The sequence below is a fragment of the Ambystoma mexicanum genome, chromosome 2p, assembly GCF_040938575.1.
Source record: "Ambystoma mexicanum isolate Mex_15411 chromosome 2p, UKY_AmexF1_1, whole genome shotgun sequence".
Taxonomy (NCBI): domain Eukaryota; kingdom Metazoa; phylum Chordata; class Amphibia; order Caudata; family Ambystomatidae; genus Ambystoma; species Ambystoma mexicanum.
The window spans coordinates 925,057,961-925,084,721 of NC_090923.1; the positions used below are offsets into that span (position 1 = coordinate 925,057,961).

At 50.0% G+C, this 26,761-nt stretch overlaps 1 protein-coding gene across 1 annotated transcript in view; it reads right to left on the minus strand.

The window, feature by feature from the left end:
- The window catches only part of FOXA3 (forkhead box A3), a 174,012-nt gene extending 147,472 nt beyond the window's left edge, over positions 1–26,540 (minus strand). The window contains exon 1 of the mRNA XM_069644653.1: positions 25,884–26,540. Coding sequence (XP_069500754.1) covers positions 25,884–25,955 — 72 coding nt within the window. The 5' untranslated portion in view covers positions 25,956–26,540. The remainder of the gene's footprint in view (positions 1–25,883) is intronic.
- Positions 26,541–26,761: the final 221 nt, after the last annotated feature.

Below are 26,761 nucleotides of genomic sequence, written 5' to 3' on the forward strand. Positions count from 1 at the left end.
GTGTTGCCCCCATACAAATGGACCTAGCCGATGTGGCCCCTGGGCCTCCCCAGGTGCGGCTTTGCCGGCCCCTTTTTGTCTATGGTGAACGTGAGGGAGGACACAGACGGTGTCCAGACACGGAGATGCAGAAGATGGACGTCATCATCAGCGTCCTCGATGAATACTCCGGGGCCTGCGGAAGTGGACCAGTTCGAAATGGCCCAGTGGGGGTGGGGGCAATGTGATGTTGTGCACACTGGCACGCTCCGAAGGCGTCGGGGAGTGCCAGCACCTCGTAGTTATGTTGTCATAATAAGACCACTCACCCAGGTTAATAAAGGTGTATTAGTAGGGTGGTCATAGGAGCAATAGTGCGTAGTTAGTGACATATGTTTTGTTTTGCTGTTATGGAAAAGGAGGAGTGTTGCATGGCACCCCTGCACGGGGCCATGGTAGATTCCACGGTGTTGTTGTGTGGTCACATGGGCAACCATGTGACCAACCTAATAAAAGGTCCGAGCCGCTTCCGGCTCGGCAGTCGAGACCCAACTGACTCCGCGTGTGCTTGTGTTTGTGGGGGCACCCTGTGGGTGCCCCACCACGTGTGCTGGGCCCAAGGAGGGGGCCCAGCTTGAGGACGGAGCCCCTGCCGGGCAACGCCGTCCGGACGGTGCCCCTGCCGGGCAACGCCGTCCTTGTGTGTCCCCCAGCCATGTGAGGTGGGCTGGGGCGGCGACCCCGGCTGGGTGCACCCAGAGCCGGGGCCGCAGTGAGCCGGCTGCAACCCGGCCCACGTGTGCGGAGCTCCGGTGATCCGGAGCGGGGTGGGCTGGACCCCCACCCGTCATCAAGCGGCGTGATCGCCGCATCTTAGTGTGTGCCACCGGGTGCTACCCGATACCAGTATGGGGCTGCCCGGTGGACCGGAGAAGCCCCCAACAGTAACTCGGAAACGCAAGTAGAGTTGGGGCAGAGTCAGTTTCTGATTGACATGCGAATTACTCGGACCCACTGGCCTGCATGGAACCCTACCGATTTTTCAAAATCCCATTCCGCTTCTGTTGGCTATCAAGCAAACTTGGGATCCTAGCGTCCTCTCTTGGCCACATTGAGGGCCTTCTTCACAAAGCGTTTCCCAATGAGGGTTTCCCATTGAAACACGCTTTTTGAAGCAGGCCGAGTCAAGTGCCCCTGGGCAACCCGTTTGTCTGTCTGTTGCGGGCCTCGTCCCCTTCCCAGCATCGTCTGTGTAATTTGCAATTAATGCATATAGTAAGGAGGAGGCACGCACGGCCAGGACCCAGGCAGGTCTCCCCTCTACGGTCGGCTCTGCCGTTGATGCCGCGGGCCCTGTGCGGAGATCGCCCCCTGGCGGAGCAGCTGAGCTTGCGCAGCTCCCTGCCAGAGCCCTCGGGCCCAGGACTGCGGCTGCGCGAGAGGCACCGTAATGACAGCTCTGCTTGAGGACATCCTTGAGAGCAGGATGTGCCAGCCCTCCCCGGGGGACAGGCTGCGCCGGCGCGCCTGCGCTTCCGCAGGGCTCATCAGCGCGCCAGCCCCCTCCTGAGAACAGCACCCAGCATTGTCACCACTCTGACCCCAGCTTTTTACACACAGTTCTGCCAACGGTTCAGGATCAGGACAGTAGCTTCAACAAAGCAAAACTGTCTAAGGTGGCGGGGAGTCAGAAAGTCAACTGTTCACATTAGCGGTAGGAAGATTTCACAGTACACGGCAACCGTCCCAAATCTGTCAACACTCTTCTCCGCCCCATGTCCTGTTCATGGAGAACGTGCGGTTACCACGTGGCTGCTTTGCTGTAATGTATTCAACAGGTGTTTCTATTATCCAGCACAGCAATGCCCCTTTGGAGTTACCTAGGAAAGACTGATTTTGTGTTATTTAAAAAATATATAACACAAAGTTAACCCGGAACGCACAATACAACCTTTAACAAAATGAAACACTGACCACATCACGGAATCACGCACTGACCCACCACGTGACTCCCTAATTTGCTGTTGTCTGTCTTATCCATTACTGGAAATTGAAATTTTTTGATGTGGGACCCTATCAGGAACGTGGGGCGCCGGGGAGTGTTGTCAGCCCCCAGCCCCACGTAAACCTTTGCCTCTCAGGAGATGAATCATGAACACCTGGAAATATCCCAATGGAGGAGCGCTTCATGTAATGTTTCAACAAAGTATAAAAGGTGCACACCTTTTAAACCCAAAAAGCACTTTGAATTCTGGCTTTGGCAGCCCGGGATCCTTTCAAACAGTGCAGACGCACTCAAATAAACGGAGAGTGCAAATGGATTGCCACGGATCGGGGAGAATCTGGCCCAATGCCAGCACTGGCTGTAGCCTTGTGCCACTCTCCTGGCTTCACCAGCGCACTGACGTCGCTGCAAGAGGGGTGGGGGGGGGTCGCTTTATAGCATCACCTTATCAATTAAGGAAAATACATTGTCATGGTTCACACACATCAACTCACAGTGTCAAAGTACACCAACCCGCCTGCATGCCATAAAAAGGCACAACACCAAAGTCGCCACTAAACAAAGTGCTGGAATCACACCTCCAAGACCTGAGAAAAGGCCACCTTCCAATCACCTTCCACAGGTGAGAAAGGGACTAAACCCGGGTAATTACCCTCCTGGTGACAGGGTCAGCAATCAGAAAATGGGCGGCCTTGCCATTAACCAAGCAGCCAGCCTGAAGCAGAAGGAGCAGCAAATGGTGGGGTAACATGGTTTGTTAAGAGGCTTCTGTGCTCCTCAGTGTTTGAAATGGAAACACAAAGTGTAGGCAGGGCCGGCCTTAGCGCTGGCAGTGCCCAGGGCGAAACCCCAAATTTGGTGCCTATAAAGGCTGCCCCATCCTGGTGTAGCAGCAGCACCCTATTTAAATGAAATATGTTCCACTCCCAGGTTGGAGCGTCTGGCACCAGCAGGGGACAGTCTGCTTTTCATTTAAATAGCATGTTGCTGCTACACCAGCTCAGGGGAGCCTTTGAAAGACACCCCTGAGCTGGCGTAGCAGAGGCGCCCTTTGAAAAACAGCTCCGCCATGCTGACTGGCAGTAGCGCCCGACTTAAGTGAAAAGCTCCTCCCAGCTCCCCCGCCAGCACAAAGGAACTTGTTAAAGGCTCCTCCATGCTGGCATGGTAGAGGTTGTGGCACCCCATGCAAATTATTTTAATGTGGCACCCTGGGCGATTGCCCGTGTCGCCCATGCCTAAAGCCGGCCCTGAGTGCAGGTACTCACTGTCCCACAGTACCTGCTTACTGCAGAGAAGTTCTGGTACTATGTATTTGAAATAAAAGAAGTACAGGTACTCAGGTCTGGCAAGTACCTGCCCATTTAAAGCACTGGTACTGAACCGATTACCACCATAGCAGTCATATAGCACCGATATTTGTCCGGAAAGGGGCGCATTGTGACCCCTGCACAGGATAACCAGAATGTGGTCTGGGGAGGAAAGGAAGAAGGTGGACAAAGGTGATAGGTTGAGAAAAACGGAAGTGGGAAAGAAACACACAAACAACTGGAAAGATGAGAGGGGTTGATGGAGACGTTATCGTATTGCAGTAGCAGCACTAGGGGTGCGTGCGGAAGTCAATGGCAGTGGATCCGATGGAATGCTAATCAGAAAGAGGGTGAACTTAAAGCATCTCCTGGAAACAAGCACAGTCCAGTGATGGCAGCTTGTAGAAGCACACTTTCCTGCTCCCGCCACTCCAAACAGGCAACTAAGTGCAAGGCTGTTTTTAGAGTGCACAACTAAGTCGGAAGAAGACAACGCAAAAAGGCCCTTTAAGAAACCTTAACTTGAAGGAAGCAGCTTGACACCTTTTGGAAATTTGTTTTAAAAAACACAGAGCTGAAAGAAGAAAAAGTTTCCGAAACCATTACAGTTGATGTTCGGCTATAGACCAATGACTGTAGATATCATATTTTCATGAAGTGCTTAATGCCAGATTCCTACTGCTTCTAAGCACTCTAACAATCAGTGTTATTACTATCCAATGTAATGGTACTCAATGTATGGCTCTTCTAAGTATGAAGGGCTGAGTCGCCCTATGTCACAGGGGTATCAGGTAATAATGTCCCCATACATAATGTCACCAGGAAAAGCCATTGGCAACATTATATATGGTGACAGTATGCATGGGGACAGGTTGCAGGGATGTCCCCTTCTCCCCTTGTAAAAAATAAAAACCCTACATGTTCAATGCAATGACGTCTTTGCGAAAAACAGCAATTTTTTTGTCAGGAGACATTTATGCAGGGACATTATTACACAGAACCGTCAGAGGTGGGTGCTTAACTTTGCAACCTGCAGGTTGGCCCCATGTCAGAGCTGAGTGCTTAACACTCAAGCTATCTGCACAGACAATGGCAGAACTGGGACACCATTACAGTGTGAAAAAAGAAAGCAGAACGGAGTTCTTTGCTTAGTTCATGTAGAGGTGGTACAACGTTATCTTGCTTGCAATCCACATGAAACCACCTCCCAGACAATCAACATCACATGGAAAGAACAGATAGAAATGTGTATTATCAGTTCAAAGCGTGAGCAATGTTGCATCTCCCAGCGAATAGGATTCCCAGGCAGGGGTTTAAGTATTGGGCTACCATCAGGGTCATCAAGTCGGCCAGAAAATGGTGCCAGGTCGTGGGCCCTTAATCACTTCCAAAGATGCCCTCTCTTCTCCTGACATGCTGTCATTGACGTGGCAGCGTCTGACCCTCAATGCCTTTTTAAACAAATATAAAAAGAGATAGAGGATTACAAACCTCGCCGGTTACGCAAGAGCGCTTCTAAAAGTGCTGCTTTTTAAGAGTGTCAGCCAACTTTCTGGGAGTTTTCCGAGTGAACACGTTTGAATTCTTTTATTTTTCATGAGGAGCAAATTGGACCACTCAGATTGGCAAAAATATGGGCATTCTGAGGTGGGAAATTCTGAACCGCAGGATACAAGCATATAGCGCCAGCAGGCACTTTAATAGCTTGATCTATCTGAATAGGATTAAACCTTGTTTTGTTTGGTTGCATTTTTTAATCTGAATATTTTCATTTGAGAAGATGTCCTTGCATGCTGCTTAATTACATTAAATTCGTCATTCCTTTAAAAAATATATATATTGTTCTCCTTTTCATGCCAGCTATACATTGTAAATGATCTAAAACTTGATGGTTAAAAGGCCATGCTACTGCAGGCGGGTCTCGTCCCCCCCGCGGAAAGGCTGCAGGGTGGGCGTGGAGGCAGGCGCCAGAGAGTCTGGAGATCAGGGCGGTGTCGCAGCGGCACTTCTTGACTTAAAGGGCCATGCTATCGTTTAAAGGTTCTTTGGCTATTTTACACTTCTTGGGCTATGACAGACACTTCTCAGACCCTCCCCCCAAATAGTGTTCCTTGACTCCTCAAGCACCCTTCTATGAGCTCTCACCCACTTAAAGCACTGCTCCCACCAGTCTCCTGTGGAAGCTGGAGCAGACCATAGAGCAATGAGGTGGGCACAAGGGAGAGAGATCGTGGGGGGCAAAAATATCAATCAGGGACACATTGGACCCGAACAAAACTAAAGGATTGGAACTGCACGTGGTCAGAGAAGGCCGTTAACCAACAAGCCAAGGAGGAGGCCACCTGTGCCATCAGACAGACCTGGGGTGGGCTTCCCGGTGCTGCAGAGAAAGGGGAAACCCTGCCAATAACACCTGGGGGGATCATTGTCCAAAAGATGCTGACCCAGCTGTGCTGCAAGGGGAAGCCTCCAAAATGTTGCACACATGTGATGAAGCCAGGTAGGGTCGGAAATGGGCCAGGACAAGACGGAGCAGAGCTCTAGCAAAGTTTGTTTTGCTGGATTGTTGCTCCATCCGAGGTCCAGGGATAGCCCAGGATACTCCGGGGCTGTTCCCGAGCTGCGCTCCAGAACTTCGGAACACTCGGCACAGGAGACTGGAAGTGTGCTCAGTACAGGAACAGCCAAAGCATCACATCCCGTTCCAGTTGGTATATATGTCTTACAATTTTCTGGAATATTTTTCTTAAGGTGACTATTGGGACCAATGAAAGGAACAAAGCCCAACTTCCATTACTCACTCAAAGGGTTTCTTGTGGAATCACTAGCAAAGACATGTTTAAAATATAACATTGTGGGCATTCTTTTTTTCCCAAACTGCTCCAGGTGAAGTGAATTGGGGCCAGTCTTCAAACATGAGGAATACCGAGCCGAGAAGCCATCTCAACTGAAAGGAAAGAGGATGTGTATAAGCTGATCAACTCCTTCAAAATGGCCGCACAAATGACATCAACAGCGTGATCAGAGGGAAGCTGTTTCCATAGAGATGGTGTAGATATCAACAAGGGAAAACCTGCCCGAGGAGGTGATGGAATAGGACACTAGGAATGGCTTTGGCTCCTGAGAATTAGTGTCCCTGAATTTTATTTTTCGGGATTTTATAAAACGTAAACTGAGAACAATCCGACACACATTTAGGAGGGTTGGAACCAGCTAGGCAATGTTGGTTGGTGTCAAACAGAGACCAGGAGTTCTTGGAAGCATTCCGCAAATCCCATACAATATTCTGAAAATCAGTCAATCGTTTACAATAAATAAATGATCTATAGGGTTTATCGAGAAGCTGACCAGTTCCATTGGAGGTGAGATTATGGCCCGCAATGCTGGAGCTTCTCTGCTTTGTGACTGTAGCTGCTGTAATCCGTTTATGCGGGAAAGGTCCAGCAGGCCTATTATTTCTCCTTCGGAATACGCAGTGTTAAGGGTATCACTCCTCTGTAGATGTCAATGGTGTGGTCAATGGAACAACACAACGCAAAGAGAGGAAAGATCCCACGCCTCTCGGCACAGCAAAGTGAAGCAAGTAGAGCAAGGTGGGACCATTATACTTGAAAGTATTTTGTTGTTGTGCATTTTATAGCCCCTCTTGGAGGGAAGAATGAAGAATATGAGGCTAGGACGAGGAAACCCCAATCAGAGCCTCAAAGGAAGGCGCGGGTAGGGAAAATAGGGCACGATCCAAGACGTTACATTTGAAATGAGTGGGAGATGAAGCTCTCTGCGTCACACACGATAACCCACAGAGCTACCCCACTGGATGATTTGCAGAGTTCAAAGGTATTAAGATGTGCAACACACTGGCTTTGAGCCTCTCATAAAAACGTGGCATCTGGCGGTCTTGAAGCCTGCTGCAGTTAGTGGCATGAGGGCGGCTGCCTGGATGGATGCTACCTGTTGGTACGAGATATCACTGAGAGGTTGGCACATTTGGGAGCAGATTAAATCTAAATACTTCTTTTCACCGTTGACCTGCTTAGCTCTGCTCCCTGCTGCAATTTGGGGAATACTCAGAGAGATTTGGGTTAACTGGACCCATGTCATGAAGTTAGGTTCAGTTTTGTTGTCAACCAAAGGTGTCCTCCTGTGGACGGGTATCGGAATCACAGATTCTCGGGGTGACCATCGGTATCAAGGCGAAGGCCCGGTTTAAAGGGATCCACCCTCGACTCCGATAGGCCGATCAGGCCGTGTCCAGGAAGTCGAACGCAAGGCAGTCCATGATCCAATACTTGCTCAGGGAAGACGAAGTTTGGGAAACACCGGACGTGGGGACAGATAACTCTGCTTTCCTGTATCCTATGGCAGGGCGACACCGTTTCTGAAAGATTTAGGCAGGTCCTGAGAAGAGGCGGCCGCCAGGATCCCACTGGTCTCGCAATGTTGAGGAGGCCACTCCTAGGCCCTCGCTGACACTGCGTCACCAGCAAGAGAACAGAATCGTGCCACACAAGCCATCTCCTACTCCAGGGTTCCATTTTGCCCCAACAGATCTCAGATTCGGTTATCTTGGGTTAGACGTTCTAATAAAGTTAATGTATATTTGTTTTTTGTATTTACTTTCTTGAGCACCTGAAGTGCATGGGGGCAACAGGCAGTACGCAGAGCATGGCGGCGTCACACAACACAGTCAACAGAGCCAGCATGAAGCTTCGGTCAACAGGCCAACCTCCATTGTTTACCGATCTGCTGCACATTGGCCGATGTAGGTCAGTTTGCACAAGAGCGCTGCACAGCCATCGAGTGACACACAATCAATGCTGAACTGTGCAGCTGCCGTGCTCTCTTCTCGAGAGGTGGTCTGAGGAATATATCTGTGGCACTAGTGTGAAATTTGCCCTGGTGCAAAAATTCATTGAAGGTATATTTTTTACCGCTGAGGCATATTTTTCCCTAGTGTTAATAGCACCAGTGGCAAGTTTCTGTAATACTGCCCAAGCGCTATCCACAAGAGCATGGCTAAAACATTCAAGCCACGGCATCATGCCCAGCAGTGGCATGTCCAAACTCTTTTGACTGGGGTGGCCCAAATGGGGCACTGACTTATGCAGGGGTGGCATGAAGTATGAGCGCAGACACACATACTGATCATAGTTTAGGATCATGGACTGGCACCTGGGGTGTCCAATCAGATTCCAGGGGTAGCACGTGCCACCCCAGGCCACTCCCATGACATGCCACTGATGCCCGGCAGCAACATTGGGAGCAGGGTGGCTGGCCAAAGGAAAGTGCTGTAGGGGGCTGATCCGGCACCGAGCGGCATGGTGACATCCTCACTAGGCGCAGCCGCTCGGTGTCGGAAGTCCCTGTGCATTCAGGGTCTCTGGCACGCTATAAGAGGGGAAGGAAGCAGTGCTGCCCCTCTTTGTCCAGCGCATTTAAGACCCGATGACGTGGGGAGCAGCAGTCGGTTTATCTATTTTCCCACCCAGCCACCCCTATTTCAGTGTTAGGAGACGTCTGGTTGGGGCAAAGGGGTTAGTGATAGGTTTAGCACATTGCATTGAATTTATACCTCGCCCAATCATTTTGGGATACTGGTAGAGAGGTTATCCTCCTAGTTGGAAGTCATGGCCCACACTTAGTGAAAAGTGCTTAACTGGTAGATGCACAGAGGGTGGGGAGAATCGGAAGGATGGTTTGGTCGGTTCCCCCGGGACCGTTCTTTGGGTGTGGGGAGAGGCAGAAACACTCCCCCACGCATAAGAGATGGGCTTGGGGAACATTGAATCTGTTAAATGACGTACATTCTCCTCTGACGCATTTTGTAAATAAATAAATGTGGCCAAATGCCTTCCAAAAGATTTTTGTGTCCTGTCTCTCCTTGACCGTGCTGCTGTGTGTTGTTGTCAAAAGAAACAGCGCTTCGGGTGTATGGCCACATACAAAGTTTTTAAGATGGAGAGGAGAAAGGAGGAAAGGACAATGAGGGAAGAAGGGATAGTAGTAGATAGTAGATAGATAGTAGATTGTAACATTGCACAAGAAATGTGATAATATGCCTGCAATTTCGCTGTGATACCTTTGGGTCTAGGCAAGTAATAAATGTAATAAATAAAAATAAATAAAGTAGCCAGGCCTATTTTTTTGGCCAGGGGCGAGTCGGGCAGCTGCCCGGGGCGCAACAGCCCCGGGGGGGCACAATTGCCCCGGTCCCTGGAGCATCTGGACGGGATAAAATTCCCCAGTTTGTGGGGCGGTGCATTGCCATGGGGAAAGTTCTGTGGGTCAGGTGCTGGCGCTGTACCCTTCTGACTGTAATGTCACGTAGTAAGTACTACGTGACATTACAGAAGTCAGAGGCTCCCTCTGACCACTTTCACGCCACTTGGGGTGGGGTTGGGGCATAAGCACAACAATTAAAACACTCCAGGGCTCCCTGCATCACAATACCGTCAGGAAACTGCTAATGCTGGCCATTAGTCACTGAATGGTTTTGTGCTGGCATTGTGATGGGAGGCGGGGTGCAGTGGGGTGTGGGGAGTGGGCGTGCATTGTAGGCAGCTTTGCCTCTCCCAAAATAATAGTTTCAAAGCAACGTTATTTCTTTCATGCTGCTTCTTTTCCAAACCATATATCAATTCCACTTTAAACCACTTCCATGGCTCTGGTGATGAGTTACTTCATTATGCTGATAATAGTTTTGACCAGTTTGCTGAGTAAATATTCTTTAAGCCAGAACCCAGTTGATTTATTTATTTATGCCGTGTTTGTCGGGTACATGGACACGGATAATTTAGTTATTTATTCATGCAATGTTTGTCGGATACCTGTATCCAACAAACATTGCATAAATAAATAAATAAATAAATAAATAAATATACTGGTACCTGACAAACATTGCATGAATAAATAATCCGGGTTCATGTATCCTTATAACAAGTCAACAGTCAGACTTTACTGTATCAAAGCATACACTTGATTCCCATTCAAAGAATTTTAAAGTAATTGTTTATTGGGTTCAGGTGTCTCCTTGTCATTGCCCTTTTGGCTTAGGTTGCCTCGAAACCCCCTTCAGCATCTTGTGTTCTTTGTTGGTTGTATATACTGCATCATATGCCATATTCATGGTCTCTTGGTATGCCTAGTCCTCATTAGCTGCAGCCTAAATGGGACTGGGGCATACAATTGTTGTCTTGGGCACCAATGAAAAAGTGGCCCACCGTTGCAAATGGCAATTCATTCCTTGTGCGACGGACTGTTTGACTTTGGGTAGGAGTCCCTTAATGGTGCAGTTTGGGGGTGATGCGTGGGGTGCAGTGGGAGTGGCGTGCGGAATGGGTGACGCATTCCTAGTGTTTCGCCTTGGGCACCAAATGGACTCGAAACTGCCCCGATAGTCGCCCTTAAACAATGTTCTTCATACCTTTCGTTTACCCTGTTTTTATAATGGCATTTTACAGTTGTTTTAATAGTGCACAGCTGTCATTGTTATTTACTTTTTTATGCATGCTTTAGAACACACTAGATTGCGATACAGACATAGTTTCGAAGTGCATGGACAAACGGGGCGGGCATAGGGGGGTATTTGAGCTCCAGGGCCTCATATGGAGTGAACGAGGATCCTTGAGACTAGGGTGAGCTGCAGAGAAACCATTCAGGGGATAGCCACAGCTAAATCCAGGCGCTGCCGTGCGGACCCTGAATGGGGAGAAGGGAAAAAGAAAGGGAGACCATAGGGTAAAGTGTAGCGGTATATGTCTGGAGACATTTATTGTTAATCCAGGTGGCTGCCTTCCAGAGCCTGAAAAGGAGGGAAAGGACAAGAGGCAGACCGAAGACTGCGCGGGAGAGGTTGAGGCAGGGAACATTCACTGATAATTCCTTGGTCAGCCTTCCAGAGCCTTGCGGAAAGGAAAGGATAGGAAGGAAAGGAAACGAAATGAAAGGAAGGGAAAAGAAAGGAAAGGAAAAGAAGGGAAGAGAACGGAAGCGAAAGGAACGGAAAAGTAAGCAAAGGAAACTAAAGGAACGGAAAAGTAAGGAAAGGAAAGGAAGGGAAGGGAAAGGAAACGAAGGGAAGTGAAGGGAAAGGAAGGGAAGCGAAGGGAAAGGAAATGAAAGGAACCAAAAAGTAAGGAAAGGAAGGGCAAGGAAAAGAAAGGAAAGGAAAGGAAAGGACAGGAAAGGAAAGGAAAGGAAAGGAAAGGAAAGGAAAGGAAAGGAAAGGAAAGGAAAGGAAAGGGGGTAAAATACAGACAAGAGAGAGAGTAGAGTGAGGCTCAACGGTACAGGTCGGGGGACATTCACAGCTAAAGCAGGGAGACACATTCCAGATCCAACAAGAAAGGAAGAAGAGGCGAGAGAATAAAGAGAGAGGGGGGTGGGGTGGCAGGTGAGGGGACATTCACACACAGACCTGGGGCCTCATTCCTGACAAGAAGGGAAGGACAGAGTGAGAGAGAGAGAGAGAAAGTGAGAGGGAGGAGAGAGAGAGAGAGAGAGAGAGAGAGAGAGAGAGAGAGAGAGAGAAAGAGAGAAAGAAACAGAGAAATAAATAAACAGAGCTAGAAGGAGAAACAGTAACGGTTTCACACCCCTGTATCCTTGTCTGAAAGGGCATTCACTGCACAGCGCAGCTGACCAATAGAGAGCAGTCTTCTGTTTGGAATACATGGTGCTTTCAATGCAGATCACGAAGCGCTTTAGCACCGCCTTTAATCACACTCGTGTGTTGCTGCCCGGGTGGTAACATGTGTACGAATCACATTTGTGAAAGAAGCCCCACTTTGTTCTGCCGCCCATCCACAGAGCCGTCACTTGTAGTGACGCGACCTGCCGCCAGAGGGTGTGCGACACGACGAGCTCTGTCTTTTGCGCCCGCAGCCCCTGAGACTTGCGCTCGTTCGGTGCTGCTTTGCCACGAGAATGTCTTGAACCGGAGCTTGCCCCAGAGAGCTTACACCAATATTGCAAAGACTGAAAAAGAAGCCACTTCATTTTAGCGCCCGTTTTGCTGCTTTCATAATGTGTTTTATTTCTGCGGTTTATACCGCACACCGCTGCTGTTTACATAGTTGCCAGTTGCTTTGGTGGATCTTAAACAAAAGTTAGGTGGGGGGGGGGGTAGTTTAAATGCAGGAGAAAGGCCATGGGGAGGGAGCAAGTAGGCACGGATTGTATGCAATGGAGGGGGGGAGAAATGGGACAAAGGGTGATTTTCACCACACTTCCTGCTCAGCGGAATACACCACCACACCTCCTGCTCAGCGGAATACACCACCACACCTCCTGCTCAGTGGAATACACCACCACACCTCCTGCTCAGGGGAATACACCACGACACTTTCTGCTCAGCGGAATACACCACAACACTTTCTGCTCAGCGGAATACACCACCACACCTCCTGCTCAGCGGAATACACCACCACACCTCCTGCTCAGTGGAATACACCACCACACCTCCTGCTCAGCGGAATACACCACGACACTTTCTGCTCAGCGGAATACACCACCACACCTCCTGCTCAGGGGAATACATCACCACACTTTCTGCTCAGCGGAATACACCACCACACCTCCTGCTCAGCGGAATACACCACCACACCTCCTGCTCAGCGGAATACACCACCAAACCTCCTGCTCAGGGGAATACACCACCACACTTTCTGCTCAGCGGAATACACCACCACACCTCCTGCTCAGCGAATACACCACCACAACTCCTGCTCAGGGGAATACACCACCACACTTTCTGCTCAGCGGAATACACCACCACACCTCCTGCTCAGCGGAATACACAACCACACCTCCTGCTCAGGGGAATACATCACCACACTTTCTGCTCAGTGGAATACACCACCACACCTCCTGCTCAGCGGAATACACCACCACACTTTCTGCTCAGCGGAATACACCACCACACCTCCTGCTCAGCGGAATACACCACCACACCTCCTGCTCAGCGGAATACACCACCACACCTCCTGCTCAGCGGAATACACCACCACACCTCCTGCTCAGCGGAATACACCACCACACCTTCTGCTCAGCGGAATACACCACCACACCTCCTGCTCAGCGGAATACACCACCACACCTCCTGCTCAGCGGAATACACCACCGCACCTCCTGCTCAGCGGAATACACCACCACACCTCCTGCTCAGCGGAATACTCAGCTAATTGTTGCGCATAATGTTATTGATTGTTTGATTCTAGTTTGATATTCATGCTTCGATTGTAATTTTGTTGTTTTAATGTAAAGCGCTTTGGTGTAAAGCGCTATATAAAAATTAATAAATACAAATACAAACACACCGTGGAGCAAACCGATTGGCCCAATTTACAAAAATGATTGTCAATGGGGAAAACAGTCACAGCTTTTACATTTGAAAAGTGTACTAATATTTATTTGCTGAGCTTGCTACCAAGCAAAGTGTAAACCATGAAAATAGAAAAAAGGATGTGTCTATTTTCTCTGATTTCTTCTGTATATGATTGGGGTCCCTGGCAACTGTGGATCACACCGGTGGCTCTATTCCAAATTCTAACAACGGGACCATCCCTTGATGCTTTGTTTACGGGGGAACTTGTGACAGAACACGGATTAAACATATCATAACTCTGCAAACGCCACACGCTACCTCTGCCTCTATATTTCAAATGCGCATCTTATGAATGCATCAACGCTCAGTCAAGTGAATAACTGCGTATGCGACCCCAACTTTTTATGTGAACGTTTACAATTACAAATGTATTCATTTTTTTCTGAGATACACGAATCTCTTTTCATTACAACTGATCTAGTAAAATGACTCACGTAACATATACATTTCGTGGTCTAAATTGCAATCGTGCAACTAGGGTTTAGGTAAAGTGCCAAAATGTGCAAATACAGTACAATTTCCAAAATTCTTCATTCCTGTGGACACGTGATGACATAGGGAGTGCATATTCAATTCTTTATTCCTTGAGTACTCAAGTGAGGTGTTGATGAGCCGCTGGGTTCAGGTCGCTTAATACACACTATTTCTTGTTTACAAACATTCAATCTTTCTTAATCACTTGAAAAAACGTCCAGCACCTTCCCTCATTTGAATGAATCGGGAAATAGACTGTGCTCTCCTGAATAACTAGAAGACGAGGTAAGTGGCCAGCTTATGAAGAGAAATGTTGGCAGACTAGGAATGCCAAGAAGGATACTCCAACTTATTTTTTATATGTTTTTTTATAGAATCAATACAACCTAAACGGGTTAGAGAACAGATTGGATCTCGGTATATAGACAATCGGATCTCGAGGGAAAAGGCTGAAATGCTATGTGTCGCCATTGTTTTCAATTACATCCCGTGGTAGATGAAACAAGGCTTGGGATTTCAGAAAATAGCAATCATGAGGGAAGGTGCTGGACGTTTTCTCAAGGGATTAAGAAAGAGTGAGAGTTTGTAAATAAGAAATAGTGTGTATTAAGCGACCTGAACCCAGCGGTCTCATAAACACCTCACTTGAGTACTCTAGGAATAATAAATCGAATATTCTTCAGAAAACTACAAAACTCCCTACGTCATCATGTTTCAACATGAATGAAGAATGTTAGAAATTGTACTGTTTATGCGTATTTGCACATTTTGGCACTTTAACTCATATTACTGGATGAGTTGTAATGAAAAGAGATATGTTTATCTCGGAAAAATGAATACATTTTGAATGTCACACGTCCATAAAAAATGTTTGAGTATCATACGGAATTATTCAAGTGACGGAACGTAGATTGATTCATAAAATGCACATTTGAAATACAGGAGGCGGGGGTAGCTTGTGACGTTTCTATTGTTATGATCTATTCCTAATCATGCAAACAGAAAACAATGGGAGCGGTAATTTGCTCAACTGTTGACATAATGCAAAAATCTTCATGTAATATCGACTGAAACAAAGCCTTCTTCCATTCCTTCTAAGCTGTCAGAATAGACATGAGTGAACATTTTAGCGCCATTAAATATCTACTGCAACCTGGCACCTCAGATTTGCGTCAAGGCTATTTCTGCTCCAAGTGTGACAGCCCTACTCATCTGTCAGAGGATCTGGCCTATTGTAAAAGCTCCTGATTTCCTCATAGGCCAGTCCGCCTCCGCTTTGCAAGGCGAGCTGCTTTTCTCTCAACGGATTAGGGTGAGAGATAAACACGCCCTCAGTCGAGAACTTTCAGAGTAACTCATTTAGTGAAAGATTATCGGCTTGGCTTGAGACATTTCACAGAGTGTTTTCCTATGGGATTGCGCCGTTATAAAACGCTTCTGTGAATCAGGCCCAAAGCTTGATAAATATGCACAATGGGAGGTGTGAACGTGCCGTTCTCCTCACTAACAGCGCATTGAAAGGGTTTGCCATGCGCCACTACGTTAGCTCACCAGGTTCATGCACCAGATGCTGAGATCACCGGTTTGACTCCCAAAGCGGCCAGCTACTCATCCCGGGAGTATAGCTCAGCGGCAACGTGTTCGCCTCGGAAGCAAGATGACACAAAGCAACACAGGTTGCCCGCGCTTAGAAACCTCTGGGTATTTAAGCGTGTTATAAATACGCAACTAAGACAAAAAAAAAACTACGCAAATAAAAATCAAACCATTACTGTAACAGCGCCTCGATGCCCGCGGGCTGTGTGAGCCTCTAAAAATGTAAATAAATAAATAAATCCGTCCTACCGTAGGTAAATGCAGTGAGAGCCATGGTGCTGGGTGGGAGTAGCTATACAGAAACCTGTTGTATACATATACCTCAATGACCTCTATTATTTGATCGCAATAACCTGTTTGGTAAATGCCGACAGACTTCCGGGGCAACATGGTGGAAAGACAACTCTCCTTAAATGTGCTAATTGGGCCCAATATATTGATTACACCTGTGGTCTGAATACAATTTGATTTAAGGGTCATCACCTAGAGAGGAACAAGGTGGCACAGTGAGTTCATCTTTGTGGGCGCTACCTTTTTGTCGGTGTATCCTATTACTTTATCTTGTGCATAAATGATTGTTTCTGTACATGGATCTGTTATCGTCTCTGAATGTTCAACACTGATTTATTTGTGTACATGTTCCTTATTATTAATTATTTGTGATTGGCTTACAGTTGTTTTCGTTGATCCACATAGTAGTTGTCTTTTTCTCGCTTACGTATGTTAAACTCGTGGTTGTCTTTGTAGAGTCACCTTATTGTTTCATCTGTACATTCATATTGAGATTCTTTTGTATATTCATCCTGTAACGTTTGTGTATGTGTAATTTACGGCCGTGTATCTATATTCACATTGTTATTGTGTTTTACTGTTCACGTATATGAATGTGTTTTTATAGCCACCATTGTTTTGTTTCTGTACATTCACTTCATACACGTTTTGCATAATCTGCTGATTTTTTTCTATAGTGACTATTTTTATGTATGTGCATGTTCACCTAAGGATCGTTTCCCTACGTTCACTGTTGGTTGTATAGTTCCTGTGTTACCTTATGATTCTTTTTGGAAATGCACGCGTTCATTGGTTCTTCATGTGCACTTTGTGATTGCTCGTGTACATTGACCTTATGAGTGTGTTCCTCAAATTACCTTTTGATTATTTCTGTATATTCCCTGAATGTGATATTAGGATTTTATACTGCGCCAGCCATGGGCGTAATTTTAGGGGGGGACAGGGGTGTTTGTCCCCCCCAACTTTCATGGCACACGATTGTGTCCCCATTCATTTGAATGGGGCATTTTTTTTTTCAGATGACATGTCCCCCCCAACATTTTCAGCAATTTTACTCCTCTGGCGCCAGCTCACCACTGTACTAGGGCGCATAGGCTCGTCTGTGGAGTGTTTTCTGTAAAATCGCTGTATAATTGTTTCTATGTATTAATCATTTTGTTTCTGTGTGTTCGTTTAATTTTTTGCATGATTGTCTTATGACCGTTTTTGTACATTTGCCATATTTTTCATATAATCACCATATTTCTGTATTGTCTCCTTATGTGTGTTTGTGATATAGACCTTATCATTGTTTCTGCAGTCACCTTATTTTTCGTATAATCACCATATTTCTGTATTGTCTCCTTATGTGTGTTTGCGATATAGACCTTATCATTGTTTCTGCATAGTCATCTTATTTTTCGTATAATCACCATATTTCTGTATTGTCCTTTTATGGTGGCTTCCTAATAGACCTAATGGTTGTTTTTGTATATTCACCTGCTGGTTGTTTTGAGGAGACACTTCATGATACTTTCAGTTCAACGTACTGATGCTTAAGGCCTGGCAGACCCTACCTATCCACAGTGAACCCTTCTACCCTCCCCGCTTACGCGGAACATGGGTACGGCGAAGGTCTATATGACCTGATGCCCTAGCGGCCTGACCCACAGGAGCACCCATACCACAGTTACACTGCAGACCTCCAAATTGGCAGCACCTTCTCTCCCGCACCCACCTCGCATAATGCAGCCGCCCGCTCACCGCCAGGACAGCACACCAAATAGCTCCCGCTGCCACCAGGCCATGTAACGCTTCTACCCTCCCTGCCTGCGCACCGTCAGGACAGCACACCAAACAGCTCCCGCTGCCACAAGGCCATGCAACCCTTCTACCCTCCCCGCATGCGCACCGCGAGGACAACACACCAAACAGCTCCCGCTGCCACCAGGCCATGCAACCGTTCTACCCTCCCCGCCTGCGCACCGCCAGGGCAGCACACCAAACAGCTCCCGCTGCCACCAGGCCATGCAAGCCTTCTACCCTCCCCACCTGCGCACCGCCAGGACAGCACACCAAACAGCTCCTGCTGCCACCAGGCCATGCAACCCTTCTACCCTCCCCGCCTACACGCCACATAGGTACGAGGAAGGTCTGTATGACCTGATGCCCTTGCGGGCTGACCCACAGGTGTACCCATACCACAGTGGCACTGCAGACCTCCACATTCACAGCACCTTCTCTCCCGCACCCTCCTTGCATAATGCAGCCGCCCGCGCACCGCCAGGACAGCACACCAAACAGCTCCCGCTGCCACCAGGCCATGTAACCCTTCTACCCTCCCCGCCTGCGCACCACCAGGACAACACACCAAACAGATCCTGCTGCCACCAGGCCATGCAACCCTTCTACCCTCCCCGCCTGCGCCCTGCCAGGACAGTACACCAAACAGCTCCTGCTGCCACCAGGCCATGCAACCCTTTACCCTCCCCGCCTCGCGCCACATGGGTACGGGAAGGACTGTATGACCTGATGCCCTAGCGGGCTGACCCACAGGAGTAACCATACCATAGTGACACTGCAGACCTCCACATTCACAGCACCTTCTCTCCCGCACCCTCCTCGCTTAATGCAGCTGCCCGCGCACCGCCAGGACAGCACACCAAACAGCTCCCGCTGCCACCAGGCCATGCACTTTGCAGACACTCTACTTTACGAAACGAAGGCCACAAAGCATGGCATTGAAAACCTCGGCAAAGTAAATGAAAGATGTGAGCCTGTGAAGGGGTGGGTTACGGGGAGCTTTCTCCATATCTGGGTAACATGCTCTGGAAGCGAGTCCTGTTCGTCAGGAGGATTTTTCATGATAGTATATTTTTTTAAAGGCCACCATGTTGAGCAGATTGACCCAAAAACAGACAGCCTTTGGAAGAATTAGGAATATAGTATTTGAGGACTATCTTCCATTATGTGCTGCTCCTAAGATGTAACAGCACAACAACCAACTGTGGGTGGCTAACGGTGGCAGTCTGGCTAGGGTTACCAACAGTGGGGCTCTGGCTAGGGCTGTAGGCTGTGGCAGTCTGGTTAGGGTTGCCAACAGCGGGCCTCTGGCTAGGGCTGCAGGCTGTGGCAGTCTGGCTAGGGTTACCAACAGCGGGGCTCTGGCTAGGGGTGCAGGCTGTGGGAGTCTGTCTATGGCTAGGGCTGAGGGCTGTGGGAATCTGGCTAGGGTTCCCAACTCTGGGAATCTGGCTAGAGATAAGTGGTGTGAACATCAGCCTAGAGTTACCAACTCTGGGGCTGTGGCTAGGGCAGCAGGCTGTGCGAGTCTGTCCGGGGTTACCAACTGTGGGACTGGGGCTGCAGGCTGTGGGATTCTGTCTGGGGTTACCAACTGTGGGACTAGGGCTGAGTGCTGTGGGAGTCTGGCTAGGGTTACCAACAGTGGGACACTGGCTAGAGCTGCAGGCAGTGGGAGTCTGTCTATGGTTACAAACTGTGGGGCTCTGGCTAGGGCTGAGGGCTGTGAGAATCTGGCTAGGGTTCCCAACTGTGGGAATCAGGATAGGGATGAGGGATGTGGGAATCTGGCCACAGTTACCAACTGTGGGACTCTGGCTAGGGATGAGGGGTGTGGGAATCTGGTTAGGGTTCCCAACTGTGGGAATCTGGCTAGGGATGAGGGCTGTGGGAATCTGGCTAGACTTACCAACTGCGGGACTCTGGCTGTGGCTGCGGGCTGTGGGAGTCTGGCTAGGGTTACTAACTGTTGGACTCTGGCTCGGGCTGAGGGCTGTGGGAATCTGGCTAGGGTTAGCAACTGTGGGACTCTGGCTAGGGCTGCAGGTTGTGGGAGTCTGGCTAGGGTTACTAACTGTCGGACTCTGACTCGGACTGAGGGCTGTGGGAATCTGGCTAGGGTTACTAACTGTCGGACTCTGGGTCGGGCTGCAGGCTGTGGGAGTCTGTCCAGGGTTTCCGATTATGGGACTTTCGCTAGGGTTGAAGATTGCAGGGAGTCTGACAAGGGTTACCAACTGTGGGACCCTGGCTAGGGCTGCAGTCTGTGTGTATCTGCCTAAGGGCGGATGTCTGAGTGTCTAATTTCCTCAAGAGGATGTTTTATGGATGCAGGTGCTGAGTGTTTGACAGCGGTGGGGGCTCGGGCATTCTGGTTTGGAGGGTAAACTGCTTGGGATTTGATAGTGATGTACGTTGTGGGAGTCTGGCTAGGGTTGCAGGCTGTGGAAGTCTGGATGGTGTTTCAGGTTCTGGGAGTCTGGCTAGGTTTGCAGGCTGTGGAAGTCTGGATGGTGTTTCAGTTTGTGGAGTGTGGCTAGGGTCGCAGGATGTGTCTGGCTAAGGCTGCAGGCTGTGAGAGACGAGTATGTCTGCAAGAAGTGGAATGATTGGTTCACTTTGTGCACTGTGCAAGTTTGGCCCAGGTTGCAGTCTTTGACTGTCTAACGCGCGATGCAGGCAGTGTGAGTCTGGGTAGGGTTTCAAGCAGTGAGGGTCGGACTAGGGGTACAGGTTGTGCGAGTCTAGCTGCGGTTGCAGGTTGTGCTTGAGTTATATGCAACAGCATCGGAGTCTGACCAAGATTGCAAGCCTTGGAGGCTGGTTCGTGTTGAGACTTTGGGATCCTGATTGGGGGTGCATATTGTGAGTGCAAGACTAGGGGTGCAGAATGTGGGGACCTGGCAAGGCTTGCAAGCACTGCAAGGCTGGTTCCAACGGCAGACTGTCGGTGTCTGTCTACTGCGGTTGGTGTCTGACTTGAGGGGCAGTCTGTTCGGGTATATCTGCGGTTTCAGGATGTGAGCTCCTGGGTAGAGTTGCCAAAAGAGAAGGCTGGTTCACGGTTCAAACGATTGGCGTCTGACGATGATTGCAGGTGGTTTCTGGCTGGGGATTCAGGCTAGGATTTCCGGATGTTGGTGTCTGACAATGGTTGCAAGCAGTAGAAGGCCGGCGCACGGTGCAGACTTTGGGACTCTAAGAGCGCGCGCTCCCGGTGATTCCGCCTCTGGGAGTCGCTTTAGACTTTAGTGTGAACGAGTTTTCCATCCACGAGTCCAGGAATCACCAACACAAAACATCCATTTAGTTAAGGGGGCTGAGGGGTATCTACATAACCGCCAGTGCTCCAGGTGCTCCCTTCCCCAGAGCTTCCTGAAAAGATGTCAGCCTTTGCCTCCCGCCCCCACCTCCCTGCGCCTCCGTCTGTCTCCCATGTTTGTTTGAGGGAGGGGTGCCGGTTAATGTTTCAACTGATTGGGCCGCCTGTTCGCGGAGTCCTCGTGCGTGCGGGGAACCCCTCCCTCTACTTCCCACTGAGGTCAAGTGTTTGGGGCATAACCCTCTGGAACATGGGTGAGGAGGAAACCCCACAGACCCGGCACAGAACAATTATGGGGTTTTAGAAAAAGAAGTCTTTCCTTTCAATGCGTCCCCCTCGTCGCTTCTCCGGTGTTTCATGTCAATATTAGTGATTTATAAAGCAGTAGATTGGGGGAGGGGGGATGCTGTCACCTGCTGTCTCTTTCCCGGCCCCCTCTCTCACTCACTCCGAGGGCGACTGGTCTAATAATGCCCCCAGCCCCTCCACACGTACCTGGACTCCGCTTCTATTGTCCCCTCGCTCCATTATTCCCTCAATTTCTTCCGGTATTGACCCCCATCGCCCTACCCGCCCCGGTCCACTTCTGGAAACTTTGCTCACCCGCCCCCGCCTTGCCTCCCTGTTCCCCTAGCGCGCGCACAGGGCACTCCACGTCCCCAGGGCTCGCCCTTCATTCTTCCGCCGTTCCTTCTGGGTGTATCCCCCTGTATGCCCCTTCCTCACTCTCCTCTTCCTCCGTTCTCTCCCGTGGATAAAGGCCTCACCTTTCTGCACCCCTAACCCCATGGACTAACCCTCCCCTCACCATATAATAACCTCTCGTCCATGCATTATTCTCCGCTATATAATGACCCCATTCCTGCATTACCCTCCCATATAAAATGGTCCCCTCCTGCATTACTTTCCCCATTGTAATGACCCCCCATACTGCATCATTCTCCTCTAAATAGTGCCCTCTTCTTGCATTACTCCCCCTATACAACAACCTCTCCTTCCTGCATTACTTTCCCCATTGTAATGACCTCTCCTTCCTGCATTACATTCCCCATTGTAATGACCTCTCCTTCCTGCATTACTTTCCCCATTGTAATGCCCCCCATAATAAATAATTCTCCTCTATATGGCGCCCCCCTTCTTGCAATACTCCACCTATCTAAGAACCTCTCCTTCCTGCATTACTCTCCCCATATAATGACCTCCCCTTCCATGCATTGTTGCCCTCAATATAATGACCTCCCCTTCCATGCATTGTTGCCCTCAATATAATGACCTCACCTTCTTGCATTCCTCTGCCCTATATATTGACTTCCCCATTCCTGTATTACTCTCCCTATTGTAATTACCTCCCCTTCCTGAATTAATGGTAATGATCTGTTATTTATATAGCGCTTACACCTAAGCGCTAGACATAGAATACACACATATATATATATATATATATATATATATATGTATATATTTATATATATATATATATGTATACAATGTCACCCAAGGGGAGTGGTGTGGACATTACGGTCCACTGTATTATGACCTCCCCAGTTCCATTTGCTTCCATCCCTAGCTCCCCCTTTCCATGTGTCTGTCTATTAGTTCTTCTGAGTTTTCTCTCTCCTTTGCTTGCCTTTTCTCTCCTTCCCTCCTTTAGAATTTCTCCCCTTCCCTCCTTTCTTGAGCTGGCTTTCTCTCTTCTTGGCTTTCCGCGCCCCCCCCCACATTGCACCATCCCCCCCACTGCACCATGCTGCCCCGTAAGCCTCCCTGTCCCTGTCTCCCCTTCTCTCGTTGCAGTATCTCCCACCACTGCACCAGGCTACCCCGTAAGCCTCCTTGTCCCTGTCTCCCCTTCTCTACTTGCAGTATCTCCCACCACTGCACCAGGCTGCCCCGCAAGCCTCCCTGTCTCTCCTTGCAGTATCTACCCCACTGCGCCAGGCTGCCCCATAAGCCTCCCTGTTCCTGTCTCCCCTTCTCTCGTTGCAGTATCTCCCACCACTGCACCACGCTGCCCCTTAAGCCTCCCTGTCCCTGTCTACCCTTCTCTCGTTGCAGTATCTCCCACCACTGCACCAGGCTACCCCGTAAGCCTCCTTGTCCCTGTCTCCCCTTCTCTACTTGCAGTATCTCCCACCACTGCACCAGGCTGCCCCGCAAGCCTCCCTGTCTCTCCTTGCAGTATCTCCCCCACTGCGCCAGGCTGCCCCGTAAGCCTCCCTGTTCCTGTCTCCCCTTCTCTCGTTGCAGTATCTCCCACCACTGCACCACGCTGCCCCGTAAGCCTCCCTGTCCCTGTCTCCCCTTCTCTCCTTGCAGTATCTCCCCCACTGCACCACGCTGCCCCGTAAGCCGCCTTGTCCCTGTCTCCCCTCCTCTCCTTGCAGTATTTCCCACCACTGCACCAGGCTGCCCCGTAAACCGCCTTGTCCCTGTCTCCCCTTCTCTCCTTGCAGTATCTCCCACCACTGCACCAGGCTGCCCCGTAAGCCGCCTTGTCCCTGTCTCCCCTTCTCTCCTTGCAGTATCTCCCACCACTGCACCAGGCTGCCCCGTAAGCCGCCTTGTCCCTGTCTCCCATTCTCTCGTTGCAGTATCTCCCACCACTGCACCAGGCTGCCCCGTAAGCCTCCCTGTCTCCCATTCTCTCGTTGCAGTATCTCCCACCACTGCACCACGCTGCCCCGTAAACCTCCCTGTTCCTGTCTCCCCTTCTCTCGTTGCAGTATCTTCCACCACTGCACCAGGCTGCCCCGCAAGCCTCCCTGTCCCTGTCTCTCCTTCTCTCCTTGCAGTATCTCCCACCACTGCACCAGGCTGCCCCGTAAGCCTCCCTGTTCCTGTCTCCCATTCTCTCGTTGCAGTATCTCCCACCACTGCACCAGGCTGCCCCGTAAGCCGCCTTGTCCCTGTCTCCCCTCCTCTCCTTGCAGTATCTCCCACCACTGCACCAGGCTGCCCCGCAAGCCTCCCTGTCCCTGTCTCTCCTTCTCTCCTTGCAGTATCTACCCCACTGCGCCAGGCTGCCCCGTAAGCCTCCCTGTTCCTGTCTCCCATTCTCTCGTTGCAGTATCTCCCACCACTGCACCAGGCTGCCCCGTAAGCCGCCTTGTCCCTGTCTCTCCTTCTCTCCTTAGAGTATCTCCCACCACTGCACCAGGCTGCCCCGTAAGCCTCCCTGTCCCTGTCTCCCATTCTCTCGTTGCAGTATCTCCCACCACTGCACCAGGCTGCCCCGTAAGCCGCCTTGTCCCTGTCTCCCCTTCTCTCCTTGCAGTATCTCCCCCACTGCACCACACTGCCCCGTAAGCCTCTCTGTCCCTTCACCTGTCTTTGAAACTCTCCCCATCACCTACCGCCGCCCCATGCCCTGCTTCGTGCCCATCTCTTGCTCTAACACAGTGATATTCAAACTGTTTTATGCTGAGCCCCCCCTTGAGTAAAAATGATGCTGACGAGCCCCCCCTTGAGTACAAATATTGCTGCTGCACACACCCCACCCTAGATGTCATTTCTGCGTATGTGTTCTATTAAAATTAGTCACCGTACTCCCTTTGGGAAGAGCCTTGCGCCCCCTATCCCCCAGACACCCCTTTGCCCCCGGGGGGGCGGGTGGGAGGGGGAGCCCCACAGTGTGAAAACCACTGCTCTAGCCACTTCGCCCTCTCCTGATTCTGCCACGGTCGGTGGTCTCCGATTCTTTCACTCTTCTTGAGTGTCTCGCATTCGTTAACTTGTCTCTCTTTGCCCCTTCCCTCTGGTCACTCTGTCTCTTTCCCTCACTTTGCCCCTGTGCCTGCCCAGGTCCGTGCCTGCCTCTCTCCTTCCCTCCCTGCCTCTCTCCTTCTAGCTCTCCATGCCGCTGTCTCTCTGACTGTCGCTTCTACTCGGCCCATCTCTTGCCTTGCCTTTCTCGGCGACTCTCTCCTCAGTCTCTCACTCTTTCTCTGCCCCACTTTCTGCCCCTCTCTCTCTCCTCTGCCAGCCGTCCTCTCTCTTGCCTCTTTTCATCTCTGTCTCTCTCTCCACATCAGCCTTGCCTGCCCTCTCCCGCCCTGTCCCTGTGAAGCCGGCTGTCTTTTGCTCCCCATTCGCAGCCGCAGGTGATGGACTAACTCTGGAGGGGCGAATGCCTCTCACTGCTCCGGTGGATACAGTCATCACCGTGAACCCATGGGCAACCACGCAGTCCCCTCTGCCCCTGCGGGAGGGACTGGTGCGTACTAATAGCCAATCTGAGAGCCTGGCCCAGGTGGGTTTCATGATTAGCAGCGTGAGGTAAATGCGCTGCGGTGAAGGACTGCGCCCAAGAGCCCGCAGTCGGCCATCTTATAGTATTCAACCCACACCCCAATTTCCAAAGTGCCTAGAGGCCGTTTAGTACAAGTAAAGCTCACTCGCCACTGTCCCTCGTAGATATGGAAACCTCTCGCGCGGCCTTGTCAGGGCTCCGCTTTCCCATCTCCCGCCTCATATAAACCTTGTGCGCAAGAAGTGTCACGCCGAAGGGCTGAAGCCGAGCCGCGGGCAGTGCACGGCCTCCCAGAGGGGCGCACTCACCCGAGAAACACAGACTGGGAAACGCACAGAACACAAAAATAGAGGGGCAACACACTGAGCGCAACATGTAGGTTCTAACCCCAGCGTGTATCCTGAAGTGAAAACAATTAAAAAAATAAAAATACAAAAACTTTAAAAAGTAACGCATTAGAAATGTACCTTCGAAATCATTGCACGACTTACCTCATTTTGGTCCCCATAGTAGGCATTCCAGTCCGGCATATCGTGTGATTCCATTTTCACCGACCCCAGCATTCCAATATCGCCAATGTTTTAAATATGTCGCACGCAACAATCAGCCGCCACCGCGGCCTTCAATTCAGAAAGGGCAATTCCAAAAAAGGCGAAAAATACAAGCAGTGTTTTTCTGGTTTCTTTTTCGCTGTGCTGTCTTGTCTGTTTGCTGATGTACTTGCTTTATTCGTTGTTTTGTTATTTCCTCTACCACGCACAACAATCTCCTTTTTTTTACACCTCCCGAAGGCTCCAAATTTTCCTTGTGGCCCTCACAGAAAAACACGTAGAATTGAACAAAATAATAAATTGACCTTTTTGAAACGAAAAGAGGGGGGAAAAAAACTTTAGGTCCCCTATTTTTTTCACCTCAAACCCTACAGATGATGTTGGCGCCGAAGTGTAAATCCAGTGCGTTTGCTCAGCGTGAGTAAATGACGGCTGCTTTTGGGGAGAGCGGGGTGGGGAGGGGGGGAGGGTGCGCGCGAGCACAGGGCGTCCCAGGTGAAAGGCAGCCTTGTTGAGTTGCAGCACTGGGGAGCCACTCTGGCCTTTCCGTGTCTTCCAGTCCCAGTCCCAGTGGAGTCAGCTCTGTCCTAGGGAGCTGCTGCATAACGCACACAGGTCTTTATAGACGCCCAGGTTGGCTGGGTCCCACCTCCTCCTGCCTATAACCTGAGCGCAGAGCCCTGAGTGTGCCCGCTCCTGCCTTGCGAAAGCCTGTCGTGCCCTCTGGCGTTGCAGTCCCAGGCGGGCGTCTCCACTCTCCAGGATTTAAGGTACAGTCCAAGTCCACACAAGCCTGCTGTGCCAAAGACCCATGCCAC